We start from the raw sequence: 12,109 nt of genomic DNA on the forward strand, positions 1-12,109 counted from the left end.
ATTCCCACTACCGAACCTTTCCTCGGCGTACGTGCAACACGATCGGTAGAGCATCGACGGACCGGCGACAGCATGTCGTCAGTCTGTAGGACCGGACAAACCGTTCAAGCAGGCTTTCTCAGAATAAACATTTGGACGGACTCAGGGCGCGAGTCTCACTTCTCTCCCAGTCTAATTCAAGATAGGCTCGACTAGAAGTGCCGAAGCCAGCCGCCTGCAGCTGACAGTCGGCTCGCTTCTGGCCTGGCTTGGCCAGATTTCGGGTGGAACGTGGAGGCCCGTGGGGCTCCACCAGTTTCCGGGAGTTCCCTTGGGTAAATTGCATACCCGACCAGGGGCTGCCAGAAGCCGGGAATCCCGTGGGCTTGGCTAGGATGTTGAAACCCGGGAAAGAGAGCAGAAAACGTGAAAGATGCTGCCCATGAATTGATAGATGCACGATCGATGTCCATGGATTGGATAGCTCCTTGGCAACATGTCATGGGTTACCGACTGTGGGAACTGAATGCAGAGAGACAGTTGCAGCGCTGATGAAAGGCGTGCTTCGTGAGATGTTCGAGGTTGGGTATAATGTTGAAACGGAGAAAAAGTCGGATTTCGTCTGCGTGACTGAAAAATCGCCAGATCATGCGTCGGAAAGGTCCTTGGCAGCCTGTCATGTACCTACGGGAAATGAATGCAGAGAGACAGCTGCAGACGGTCAACAAGGATGTACACTGTGGGTGAGGGGTTTCGTACTCACTAGGTGCGCAGAACGTTCATCAAACGTGGGAGGAAATGAACTTCCTCCCCATCAAACGCAGATTGGCAGAGGGAGCTCCTCAACTTGAGAACATCAATGTCCAACTGGGCAGACTGTTGCAAGACGAGAAACCAGGTTCCCATAACTTGCTTTCCGGGAATGAGCAACCCATCTTGAGCCAGGTTTATAAGTGGTTGGATGGCGCTCCGTAGGCCGATGTGGACGAGCTTTTCCTACTGAGAGCTTCTTGGTCGTCGGTTCGTCGAGGGAGCTTGTACGCCGTACAGGGAATACAGTGTGACCGTACGCGGGTTGTCGACGGATGAGCATGGGTAGAAGCTGAATTATCTGGGGTACTAACATACGAGAACCAGATTTCAGAAGAGTTGCAGGATATGACATGACACCGCCGCGCACGCTCGGTCCCCTCCCCAACAGAAACTAGAAACCAGCAGCCAGCAGCCAGCATGCCGCATCCGGGTTCGTAGAGGGCGGGGCGGGCGGACGACACCGCGCAGGCCAAACAACGTCAAGCACCAAGCACCACGTGATAGTATTCTAGCTCTTGTGGCCGATGGTTCGACGACTTCAGGCTTCGGCTCTGGATAGTATGAACTTGCACTGTCCAGCGGAGAGGTGCCCGTTGGACCAGAGGGTGGAAGACTGAGAGCAGACAAGGATACCTGTGCGGATGGAGGATTACACTCCCGAAGCAGTTACTGAGCAGGAAACCAGCGAACCCAGAACACCAGAACACCAGAACACCAGAACACCAGAACACCAGAACACCAGAACAGCTGCCCAGCGAGCCGTCCGACGTTTCATCGAGCACACCAGAACGTCAATCCAGGACACGGCGGACTCACTCCTGGCCGAACCCAGAGGACCAGGTGGACCAGAGCGCCAGAGGACGATTGCCTGACGACCACAGTAGACGACCCACCGCACAACGCGAGGAGCTCGGGAGTCCGGCAGCAGGGACATGAGAATGTAGAAACGAGTATAGATAACACGCGACTGACTGACTGACTGATTTGTGCTAGATCCTAGGATGGGGTATTGGGACTTACCTTTTCCTCCTCCCCTCTCCTCACAAGCATACGGACATCCCTCCCAACCCGGCTGACCAGAGCAAGCTTCCGGCAGCCAATGGTCTACGAGAACCCCGCGCCCATCGTTGCCAAAGCCGTCAACCACCAAGCCCTAGCCAGCACCCTCCCACCCTCTTCTTGCCTAATCTTCTTATAACAGTCCCTCATGCCCTCATACGGTTCTCCACCCGTCTCAGGAGAACGGAGGAGGATGACGTCTTCCTCTGTTCCTGCTAGCGGGGGCTCTTCACTTGGCGGGAGGTTGGTGCCCAAGCCTGGAGCGGCGGGGTGCACGGGCGGTGCGTTGGCTACTTTTGGGCCTGAGAGTGGCTGGAGCGAGAGCCGGAGAGCGATTATCTCCAATGGGCAGAGCAGGGCTGTGCTGAGTAGGAGGAAGACGACGTATGTTCCCAAACCCATGCCGCCCCAGAAACCGAGTGTGTCGCCCCACTCGCTCTCGGGGCTGAAGGAAGGGACGAGAATTGCGCGCAGACCGGGGAGGACGAGGGTTAGGTAGGCGATGTGCACCAGTTTTGTGGGGAGGAGACCGGGGAGGAGGTAGATCTTCCATGGTTGGCGGTATTCGGTGGGCGAGAGGAGGAGGCGGAGCGCTCGCAGCGGGGAGTAGGGAAGTCGGTAGGGCGTGGTGATGGACCTGCCATGTGGGGTTAGTGGTGTTCATCTGGACAAGAAAAGACGCACCGGTTGAGGATGACGGTCATGGGGAGATTGAGCAGAAGGCTAAACACTGCCCACCCAAAAGCTGCCAATCCGAACGTAGGGGCAACAGCATAGCTCCCCCCAGCACCAACTGCCATTCCGGGGGAAGTGATGCCAAAGTATATCAGAGCCGTGAGTCCTCCGAGGAGGGACTCGAAGAGGACTGGGCAGATGCCTTTGTACAATCCTGCGATACCCTCCTGTGCCCTGATGCGGGATAAGAGGTGCAGAAGCCCGCGGATCTCTGGCCCGGTTGTCAGCCCCGTCGTGCCTGTTAGGGGAGCGGTGGTGTCCTCTGGAAGACCGAGGGCGCGCGGGGAGTAGTGAGCGCGGTAGCGGATGACGAGGGATAAGAAAGGGACAGTTATGAGAAGAGAGAGGAAGACAGTGAGGAGTAATACGAGGATTGTGAGTGCAATCTGTCCTGGTGTTGGGGGTATTTCGTCCATTGTTGAGGTGGTGGTTTGAGAGAGAGAGAGGATGAAGAGGGAAGAGTTAGTGTTCGTTGACTGTGAATGAAACTGCGCCCGCAATTCAGCGCATTCCCGCCTCACGTGGCATTAGTGGCTGTACATCACGTGAATAACTAGGACATGATGACGTACACGGCCAATCCATTAAGCCACGTCGATCTCTCTCTCCTTCACTCCTCTCCTCTCACTCCATAAGCTAAAATGGCCGCATTCGTAAACTACTATCATATACTACACATAGAACGCAGCGCAACAACAGACCAAGTACGCCCCCCTCCTACCACTCCCCTTCCCACCCTACACTAACCCCAACCAGATCCGCACCGCCTACAAAAAAGAGTCACTCCGCACCCATCCAGACCGGCTCCCCCCCTCCTCCTCTCCGCAAGACAGGGCCTCCTCAACTCAAGCATTCCAGGCTGTAGCCGACGCGTACTACGTCCTCTCCGACCCTGGGAGGAGGAGGGACTATGATGCACTGCTTGATGCGCGTGCTCCTGCCGGGTGGGGAGAGGGCGCAAGTGCGAGTGCGAGCTTCTTTGAGCAATTCGCAAGTGCGTTCGCTAGCGGGGCCTCTCACCCCCCTCCACCCGAATCGACCACCACAAACGACTCCTCCCCCGAGCCAGAAGCGCCCCCCTCCTCCTGGTCCTCGCACCAGCCCGACCCTAACACCACATTCAGCAACGTATTTGCCGACCTCCTCACTCCAGAGATCGCCCCCCACCTCCCGTACTGGACCTGGCTAGGCTCACTCTCCGGCGCAGGACTCGGCTATATCATCGGAAACGTTCCCGGGCTCATGCTGGGCGCGTATGCGGGGAACAGGCTGGGCAAGGTTAGGGACGCGAAGGGGAAGAGCGTGGCAGAGGTGTTTGTCGCTTTGCCGGGAGCGAGGAAGGCTGAGGTGAGTCCTTAGACTGCGGTTCGACCGTGTTGAACGGCATGGCCGGGATACAATACTGATTGATGTTGTAGATACTGAAAGTGCTTGCGATGAAGATCTTGGGATCGACGTTACAGTGATCGGTGGCTTGGGCAGCTTCCTCGGTGCTGAGATGTACTGTACGAATATTTTGAACTTGTACGATGATACCTTTGTAAAGTAGATACATCTGGTGTGAGGTAATCGATCGTCGACAACGTGGCGCGTATGGCGCATATCTCTGCCTGGCCCTTCACACAGCCAATCCAACACCAGAGCCAGTCGAAAGCTGCTAATCCCCAGTTTACTCCTTTCACACATTTGATTTCGTCCTCCCCCCATAGCTACTTCCAACAAAGCACATCAAACCCCTCCCTAACCCTAATCTCCCTCGTCCCATACCCAATACACGCCCTCCCCAGCCCCGGGTCAAACTTCCCCGGCAGCCTGCTCGTCTGCCACCAAACAGCCGCATGCCACATCATCGTCCCTTCTTCCTTCTTCCCCCCCAAGACCGGGTTTTTCCCCTCCGGTACCCTGCCCCCCTCAGCACGCACCCATTCCATATTTTCCGTCAGGTTCAGCAGGCCGAACTGGGCGAACCACACTCGTTCCCTCTCGTTCTCCGTAAAGTAGACCTGGAAAAACGGCTCGCTGTTCCCTCTCACATTCTTAAACTCCCATTCCCAGAGTGTCGCCCGTCCGGGGATAGACCGCTCAGGTCCGTAGATGGTAACGATGAAACTGGGCTGGCCGTCCCTGTCCCGGAAATGGACTTGGTCTGGCAGGAAAGCGGTGCGGAACTTGGTCACGCTGTCCCTGCCGGTGAGGAGGATGCGGGGGCCTTCTGCGGGGCGTGATGAGCCTGGGGAAGGGGATGGCGCTTGCAGGGGCTGGGAGACGGTTGGAAGGCAGATGTGATTCTGCTCCCTGGCGTGCTTGTAGTCCACCATCGCGGCTTGGCAGCTTGTGCCTTTGGGGCAATCTGGTCTCGGTTTAAGGGAACTCGGTCCTACTCGCTAGTGAGCATATAGTGCCCAGCACTTTGTGGCAGGACAGCTTACTCAACGCTACGCCTGTTTCTCTCTGATGTAGGTACCATTCGAACAGATTCGCTTCGAGCAAATCTATCGCACACCGATGACACGTCCAGTCTGTTAGCTGGAACGCCTCTGGATCCCCTCCCAAAGCAGGCCCCTGCCAGCTCGCTCGTGGAAGGCCATTTCCCCCGAACAGATCTAGGACCGACTTGAGGAGTTCTGAGAATGTGTAGCCTGAGTCGAAGAGGTAGCTTCGGAACTTTTGCTGCTCGAATCGGTTGCCGAAGAAGAGGAATTGGGTAAAGAGGTCGAACATCTCCGCGGCTGGCTCGTCAGGGAACCAGTCTGGAAAGTGTTAGCGCTCATCTGGTTGTTGAATGGTAAACGACGTACCCTCAAGACGGCGCAAAGGTCCGCGATCGAAGATTGCCGAACGGGGGCCTGGGCATGATCCATAGATGTTGTCACAGAAGATACCCGTGCAGACGGCACCTAGTCAGAAACGCATCAAGGGGGGTGCCGGGTGACTTCGCAGAGGTACGCACAACGATCGCGTTTGACGCCTTTGCGGATGGGCGCGAGCCTGCTGCAGGTCACGCATTCCGAATGTCCAATAGGTATGTTGCCTATAGCATACTCTTTTCGTGAAGTCTCGTGTGCATCCTCTAGCCAAGGTATACGGTGTTCGCAGACATATCCAAACTCGTTGTCTGGATCACAGAAGGGGCACGGTCTACAGGACATCAGACATGAGCTGATGTGTACATGGCCATGCACGCACCGGTATACTTCAAATGTATGCTCCGGGGGTGAAGTACCAGGAAAGGCAGAATATGCAGGCGGAGGAGTGGCAGCAACGCTGGTCGCAGCCAACGCGTGGGTTATCTCTGCAGTGTCCACAGATCCATCAAGATCCTGCGCTAGTTCAGACAGTTCCGGCCGAGCATCTGGCTTCTGCTCCCAACAACGGGTGATGAAGATCCACAGGTTTGGTGTCAGACCCCTTTGAATAGCCACGTCACCGGGATGCACCGGTCGCCGTCCATTGACTACCGCAATCGATGCTTCCATGTTGCCCAGTTCGTGGAAAGGGAGATTGCCAGAATAGATCTGTACCTTTGAGCCGCAGTACAGTTGAGTTTCATCGACAGACGTACCTCATAGATCGTCATGCCAAAAGAATAGATGTCACTGGCGAATGTCCGAGACGTGCGTGCTCCCATCCCAAACTGATCAGGTGCCAATCGCTCCGGTGCCATCCACCTCATGGATCCTGCAAACGTCTGGGTTGTGGTCTGCCCTTGGCTGTTCTGTTCTTCCATGACGGAGAGGCCAAAGTCGGCCAGTACAGGATGTCCATCACTAGCGACGAGTATGTTGGCCTAGTTCAAGCTTGTGAGGACGGGGATAGTTCTTAGGCAAATGGAACGCACCCCTTTCACGTCACCGTGTACCACACCCTTCTCATGGAGATATTTGAGGCCATCGGCCACCCCGTCAATCTGCGATACGACAAGGTCAGTGATCATTCGAAGAACGCGAAGGGACGGGACACACCAATTCCGCTCGATCAGCGTCGTCATGCAACTCCAGGTACTTCATGACATTCCCATGCGTCAACCATGGAGAGACGAGGCAAGGTATCCGCCATCCCGGTTGAATACTGAGACCGAGGAAAGGGAGAACATTGGGATGGTCGAGTGTGGACCAGATGGAGATCTCCCGGATCAAGAGCTGAGGATATGTGTCAACGGACAGATCACCGTAATTTGCTGCTCGATGTTGCGCACCTTGATGAGAACCTGATCCTCATGATTGATTCTCAAGCCTTTCAATGCAACTTCCATCCCATCTGAAGACCGCTTCCCCCTCCAGACGTCCGCATAACCTCCTCCATCGATGGGGAAATTTCCTATGCGTGTGCATTCAATCACGCTCACAGAAATGGACTCGAAGAGCTTAAGGACGCCTGCAACGCGGAGGTCTGGTGGATATGCGCATGTAATATTGAGATCGTCGTTCACGTGCAAAATGGATGTCTCGTACGTACCCTGCTTCTCCATTGAGACGTCTGTCAGCGCGACGGCCACGGGCATTGGAATGTATCGAGCAGCAAGGGATGCCGTAAGCTTGGGGGACTCTGTCAAAAGGGATGCGGGGTGACCGCCAAGACAATTCAATGCGTATGAGTTAATGGTTGATATAGTGGTGTCCGAGGTAGACGCACTCTGAGAGTGTGGATATTGATATGGAGGCGCTGTTATGGAGGGGGCGATGAAGTTCAACATGGTGAGGGGCAGGGCATCGCCTGTACGAGTAATTGGTAAGCAACACAAGCGCTGGTGTCGGGATATGGACATAACGAGGCTAGACCCGTCCGGGAATATTCCAAATGAAATGCGTAATGTGGTTACAAGAACTCTAGAAAGGAAATCCGTCGAGGATGCAGTGCGTCCAAGTCTTTCCAGAAGTCACACATCCACTTTAGGGCGGCTGTGGCAGCGCTGGTGAGGGCTGTCGCGCTGCAGGCTTCAAGTTGTTCAGTCGGTGGTCCACCGCCAACAGGTGCTGGGTGTTAGCATGCGGGATGAGTATACAAGCAACAGACAAAGAACAAGAGATTAGTGACAGAATATACCAGTTGTAGGGAGCAATACAAAAGGGTACGGTCAGGGTGCCGTAGACACAAGTACAAGATGTTACAGAGTGGATCCATTCTCATACCTCAATGTGCCTCACCACCCCTGCCTGACCATCTGGCCAACACCCAGTCCTGCTCTCGGGCAATCTTTTCCCAGTCTTCCGTTTCGCTCGAGTCACGCGACTTGGACGGGTTGAGAAAGCTCAACGAGAGATGGAAGTGAAGCGCTCCGTCGGCGGAAAGGCATGCGGGGAGGGTGAGGCGCTCTTGCATCGGGCTGAAGGGGATGAATAAGATGGTGTTGACTCCAGACTGCGAGAGGGGGACGAGGTTGACAGGCATGCTCTTGTCCTTCATCATCGATACGGCCATGCTGTTCTTCCTTCCAGAGGATGATGCAGCGTCCCGGGCGACGATGGTGAGATCGGCGTCAACCACCTTCAGGGGCTCCCCAGCAAGCAATCGGAGGATGAGGGTATTTTGGGCTGTGGGCTCTATGCTCCACATACGACCAGCGGCGATCCATTCCACCGGGGAGGGGAGTGGGCGTTTCCGGTCGCTGACGGGGGTGCAAACACGAGCGAGCAGCTCGGGCATGCATTCAATCGACCCTTCTACTTGGAATTGGCCTGCATCTTCCTTCATCGTCAAGCTGTAACGGACGATGTCGACCTTCTCGCTGGCGGACAGTGCGGACCGTAATACCTGGAACATGGTATTGTCCCCGCGCATCATACAGCCGCGCCGGACGAACATCTCCACATGTCGAGCAGGGGTGTTGTCGAGCAGAAACTGGAGCAATCCCGCATCCTCCCACCCTGTGAAGATCTCATATACCAGAGGAGGTACTTCAAGTCCCTCCATGTCCTCACCAAGGATGTCCTCAAAGGATACTCCAGCCTGCCTACAGCTCTCCCTGCACCCATCCAGCATCTGCCGAACAAGTACAGACCGGTCCGGGTCGTCGCTCGTCACTGTCGACCGTACTAGTTCTCGCGTCGCATTCCGTACAGAGTGGTGAGATTGATGGAGTTCGTCGTGATCTCTGCTCGAGTGGTCGAACCGGTGAGAGCGGGTAGCCCCATCGTGACTGTTTTTTGCCCGGTGCTTGTGCTTGTGCTTGTGCCTACGCTCTCTCTGCCCGGAAGACGACGGAGAACCGTCGTTATCACTGCTCGCACTCGCACTGGACTCGTCCGTCAGTTTAGCGTTCCTCTCCCTCCAAGCCCGCACCACCTCCTCTGCTCTCGAGAACGAGCCATACCGCCGATCGAGCCCACTAGAAGAGCCTATCACCTGCAGTCGTGGTGGGTAATCGAAATTGCTCTCCTGGTCGTCCGATGGTTGTTCGGTGATCCGTTGGTCGCGCCTTCGCATATGTTTTTGGAAATCTGGGTTTGTTTCTCCCATCGGCATGCTGCGTGGATGGAGGGTGTGGTTGTTGTGCCGGCGGACCGATAAGTCGTGGGGTATTTAGCAGATACCTGTAAAGTTGAATTAGTGTAAGTTGTAACATGTCAGTGAGCGCTGGCGTTGCCGTGCCTTTTACGAGCCGACGTGTCGGGGCCGACTCAGTTCCCACAGCCCAGTTGTTAGCCGCTCTCCGCTGTGCCGCGAGCACCCGAAGATGCAGTGCGGACCATTGACTCCGGCGCTACGCCGCTTTATCCTCATTGTGGCAGAGTTCTGGAACACAGATTTCCAGCAAAATTATAGAAATTGCTTTATTGATACGATACAAATGGTAGGTCATGAGCAATTGAGAGAGAATGAACGACAATTGTAAGGTGCGAGGCGTGCCGAACATCCGGAAGCACTAGGGCAGCGCCACACACAGAGTCCCACTTTGTCATCTTGTTACGACATTTGCTCATGGGCGATGATGTCCTATGATGATGATGATCCTTCCACCCACCATCATGATTATGATTCTGTACAGCAAGTCAGCTGTACATTGCCAGGAGACCGCTATATATGCTATGTTTTCTTGACTGTCAATCTCCCCCGGATCAATGAGTTTCACACGCACTCGACTTGGACGGTCACTTGCTGCGGATCTTATCTTCGAGGGAATCATGTACTACTGATAGGCTGCGCCGCACACGCTCTGTGATTACTGTTTAAGACCTTCCGTGAAAGACTCAGCACGTGTCACCTTCCTTGGAAACACGTCATTGCTTGGCACTGCGCTTCCCAGGAAGGCTGAGAGACACCAGTCAGGTTGCAGCCTGTCTCTCAGGAGCATCGAAATGCATTGGCGCATCACTGCTCGAAGTACCGGTCGTGAATCGTCTGTGTGTTTTGTGCCGCCAAGGACATCATCTCATGTCCACGCCATCATAAGGGTATCCCCGATCAGCATCTCGAAAGCTTGGAACTCCGATGTCCCCGCAGACTTGATGACATCTGATCAAGCTGTACTCGAGCTTGCAGCCGGTCTTCACCTGGCGGTTTTGAGATTCTAGGAGGATGTGGAAGGTTCCAACATGCTACAACGATATACGCGCATGTCGTTTTGTCTTGGTTCGGTCCATGATTCCACACCTCATAATATCTTCGTATTCACATATCTTCTGCCCGTAGGTCCTCAAACAGGTGGGATTAGAGAAGCAGTCAGCGTCAATGCGTCTGATCCAGATCGTGATTGGCGATCAGGGTTGGTACCTCTTCCCGCAGGAGGGCACTGGGACAAGATGTGCCCAGTGGCCGGTTGTTCTGCCTCTATTGCTGATGTACTGCATATCCACAACGCCCCTCCAAAGTTGTTTCTATGCGCGTAGCTGCGACTCACAAAATTATCTTTCCGCATATGGAGCTATCGTTCACTGACTGGTGGAGGTACAGTTTCTACTTTCCCCTCACTTCACGCACCGTCTTGTTTTTCTTCCTCCTTTTGTTACTCCCCTCCAAGTGAGCGGTTGCCATACCGCAGCACGCAATGCCTTGTATGAACAGAAAACGCGAACTTGCAAGTTTGATATGTGTCAATGACATAAAAGACGGCATTAGCCATTGTATCGAGCTGCATCACATACAAGGATCGCGTTGTCCATATTCCACCATTCGATCATCGGGTTCGACGCTCCAGAAACACTTCCGAAGAGAAAACCAGAAAGTATGACATGAAGAAGCGAAAGAAAAGTCCCGTCGTTCCCTTTAGCAAGATGATAGGTTTTACCTTGCCATTTGCGGTGTTGTGGCCTACCACGCCCATTTTTGAGCGCTTCATCTGATTTTTGGACCGTTTTCTTCCAAGGACATGCGGCGGTGTGGTTATTGTCAGATGATATTCAGTATCTGATACCAGTGATCAGGCCTCAGAGGGACTGTAGAACATACACGAGACGAGTGAGGACGTCGTGAGAGTTTGTCATCGGCACCATAATCCATAAGCGATCGGTCGGCCCCGTCTAGCTCCCCATGTCTGAAAAAGCTCCCCGAGCAACCAGCAATAGATCCAGACAGGAGGCGCGAAATTCTACATTGACATCACGGATGAAGAGCTCGATTCACAGGTTGCGATGAAGAGGCATTATTGACATACGCGAGAAAGCAGTTCAGGCATCGTACGTGTACGAGAATTACAGTATTGTTAAAATGAAATGAATTGTTAACAGGTCGAAAATCGCTGGGTCGCAACAAATTAACATCGTCCTGAAACACTGAGAGCGCACAGCGGAGAAGAGACCAGCGGCTGTGTATTACAGTAGGGAACTTGTGGTAGAACAAGGAGAGGCAGACCACGTGTGAACACATCAGAGAACAATAGAATCGGCATAGGATGAGATGCATAAGCCCGGATAATCGTAAGGTCATCATATAGTTAATCAGAGTCCATGCCGAGATATTCAGAATGCGTCTTGCGGTAACCATAGCCAGCCAAGAACCAGGATTCAAACATCTGTTCCACCCAGTCCTATCAGCCGCGAAATCAGTACCCTAGTTGATTTGGTCATGTATTGTAAGCTTACTGAGGCTCTGACACGTTCCGCAAGGAACATTGAATGATGAGACGTTAGAAGAGTTGGGCTGTCCTCCGCCCACATTCTCCACGGCAGCCAAAATCTCGTGTATTCTTCTCGTAGCAGTTCGTGGAATGGACTGGCCGAGTATCTCCAGCATGACGGTGAAAGAGGATCGGCGGCGGTACGCGGCATTTGGGACGTGTCCGTCGGGTAGGGAGGGGCGGGTACGCTAGGTCCACCTAGCCTAGATGGCAAGCGTTTCTTGGAAGATGAAGTTTGACGCTCTGAATAGTTCTTGTGCTTGGATGGGCTTTTCAACGAGCGAGGAGACTTGCCACTCGTACGTTTAGGAAGAAGTTCGTGGGGCCGCTGCAGCCGGACGCGTTTCAGCGGCATTTCGCTCTTCGGGGTGGGGAACGCTGATTGGTATAGCGGCGGCGAAGGTGTCGATTTAGTCTCTTGAAGGAGCGGCATGGCATATGCAGAGTAGCAGAGGATAGAGATGTCTGCAT

The 12,109-nt window shown here is 54.2% G+C and overlaps 6 protein-coding genes across 6 annotated transcripts; 2 read left to right on the plus strand and 4 right to left on the minus strand.

Moving 5' to 3' along the window:
* Window positions 1-1,929: 1,929 nt before the first annotated feature.
* Window positions 1,930-2,960, minus strand: DACRYDRAFT_40236 (uncharacterized protein; the record flags this gene model as incomplete). Its single annotated transcript, XM_040774475.1, has 2 exons — window positions 1,930-2,488; window positions 2,536-2,960. Coding segments are annotated over 2 exons (984 nt in total), but the record flags the coding sequence as incomplete, so codon positions are not given.
* Window positions 2,961-3,227: 267 nt separating this feature from the next.
* On the plus strand, window positions 3,228-4,137 carry DACRYDRAFT_94852 (DnaJ-domain-containing protein; the record flags this gene model as incomplete). Its single annotated transcript, XM_040777249.1, has 3 exons — window positions 3,228-3,290; window positions 3,343-3,933; window positions 4,005-4,137. 3 exons carry the CDS (start codon window positions 3,228-3,230, stop codon window positions 4,050-4,052), a joined length of 702 nt encoding a protein of 233 aa, XP_040628756.1. The 3' UTR covers window positions 4,053-4,137.
* A 1,361-nt stretch (window positions 4,138-5,498) lies between these two features.
* DACRYDRAFT_52142 (kinase-like protein) lies at window positions 5,499-7,054 on the minus strand (the record flags this gene model as incomplete). Its single annotated transcript, XM_040775083.1, has 5 exons — window positions 5,499-6,101; window positions 6,149-6,373; window positions 6,425-6,493; window positions 6,549-6,725; window positions 6,782-7,054. The coding sequence occupies 5 exons, from the start codon at window positions 7,052-7,054 to the stop codon at window positions 5,499-5,501; spliced, it is 1,347 nt and encodes a 448-aa protein (XP_040628757.1).
* A 662-nt stretch (window positions 7,055-7,716) lies between these two features.
* Window positions 7,717-9,110, minus strand: DACRYDRAFT_116294 (uncharacterized protein; the record flags this gene model as incomplete). The annotated part of the gene is made up of 1 exon (XM_040770173.1): window positions 7,717-9,110. Exon 1 carries the CDS (start codon window positions 9,046-9,048, stop codon window positions 7,717-7,719), a length of 1,332 nt encoding a protein of 443 aa, XP_040628758.1. The 5' UTR covers window positions 9,049-9,110.
* Window positions 9,111-9,943: 833 nt separating this feature from the next.
* Window positions 9,944-10,480, plus strand: DACRYDRAFT_22306 (uncharacterized protein). The gene is made up of 2 exons (XM_040772735.1): window positions 9,944-10,155; window positions 10,216-10,480. The coding sequence occupies exons 1-2, from the start codon at window positions 10,119-10,121 to the stop codon at window positions 10,410-10,412; spliced, it is 234 nt and encodes a 77-aa protein (XP_040628759.1). The 5' UTR covers window positions 9,944-10,118; the 3' UTR covers window positions 10,413-10,480.
* A 975-nt stretch (window positions 10,481-11,455) lies between these two features.
* On the minus strand, window positions 11,456-12,071 carry DACRYDRAFT_107598 (uncharacterized protein; the record flags this gene model as incomplete). Its single annotated transcript, XM_040768506.1, has 2 exons — window positions 11,456-11,548; window positions 11,604-12,071. The coding sequence occupies 2 exons, from the start codon at window positions 12,069-12,071 to the stop codon at window positions 11,456-11,458; spliced, it is 561 nt and encodes a 186-aa protein (XP_040628760.1).
* Between the last annotated feature and the right edge of the window lie 38 nt (window positions 12,072-12,109).

The sequence above is a fragment of the Dacryopinax primogenitus genome, assembly GCF_000292625.1.
Source record: "Dacryopinax primogenitus strain DJM-731 SS1 chromosome Unknown DACRYscaffold_9, whole genome shotgun sequence".
Lineage (NCBI taxonomy): Eukaryota > Fungi > Basidiomycota > Dacrymycetes > Dacrymycetales > Dacrymycetaceae > Dacryopinax > Dacryopinax primogenitus.

Excerpts from the sequence above, each read along its gene's own strand:
- DACRYDRAFT_22306 (XM_040772735.1), top strand. The coding sequence starts at position 10,119 with ATGCTACAACGATATACGCGCATGTCGTTTTGTCTTG. Across the intron at positions 10,156-10,215 it reads GCGCATGTCGTTTTGTCTTG|GTCCTCAAACAGGTGGGATT; the intron begins GTTCGGTCCATG and ends TTCTGCCCGTAG.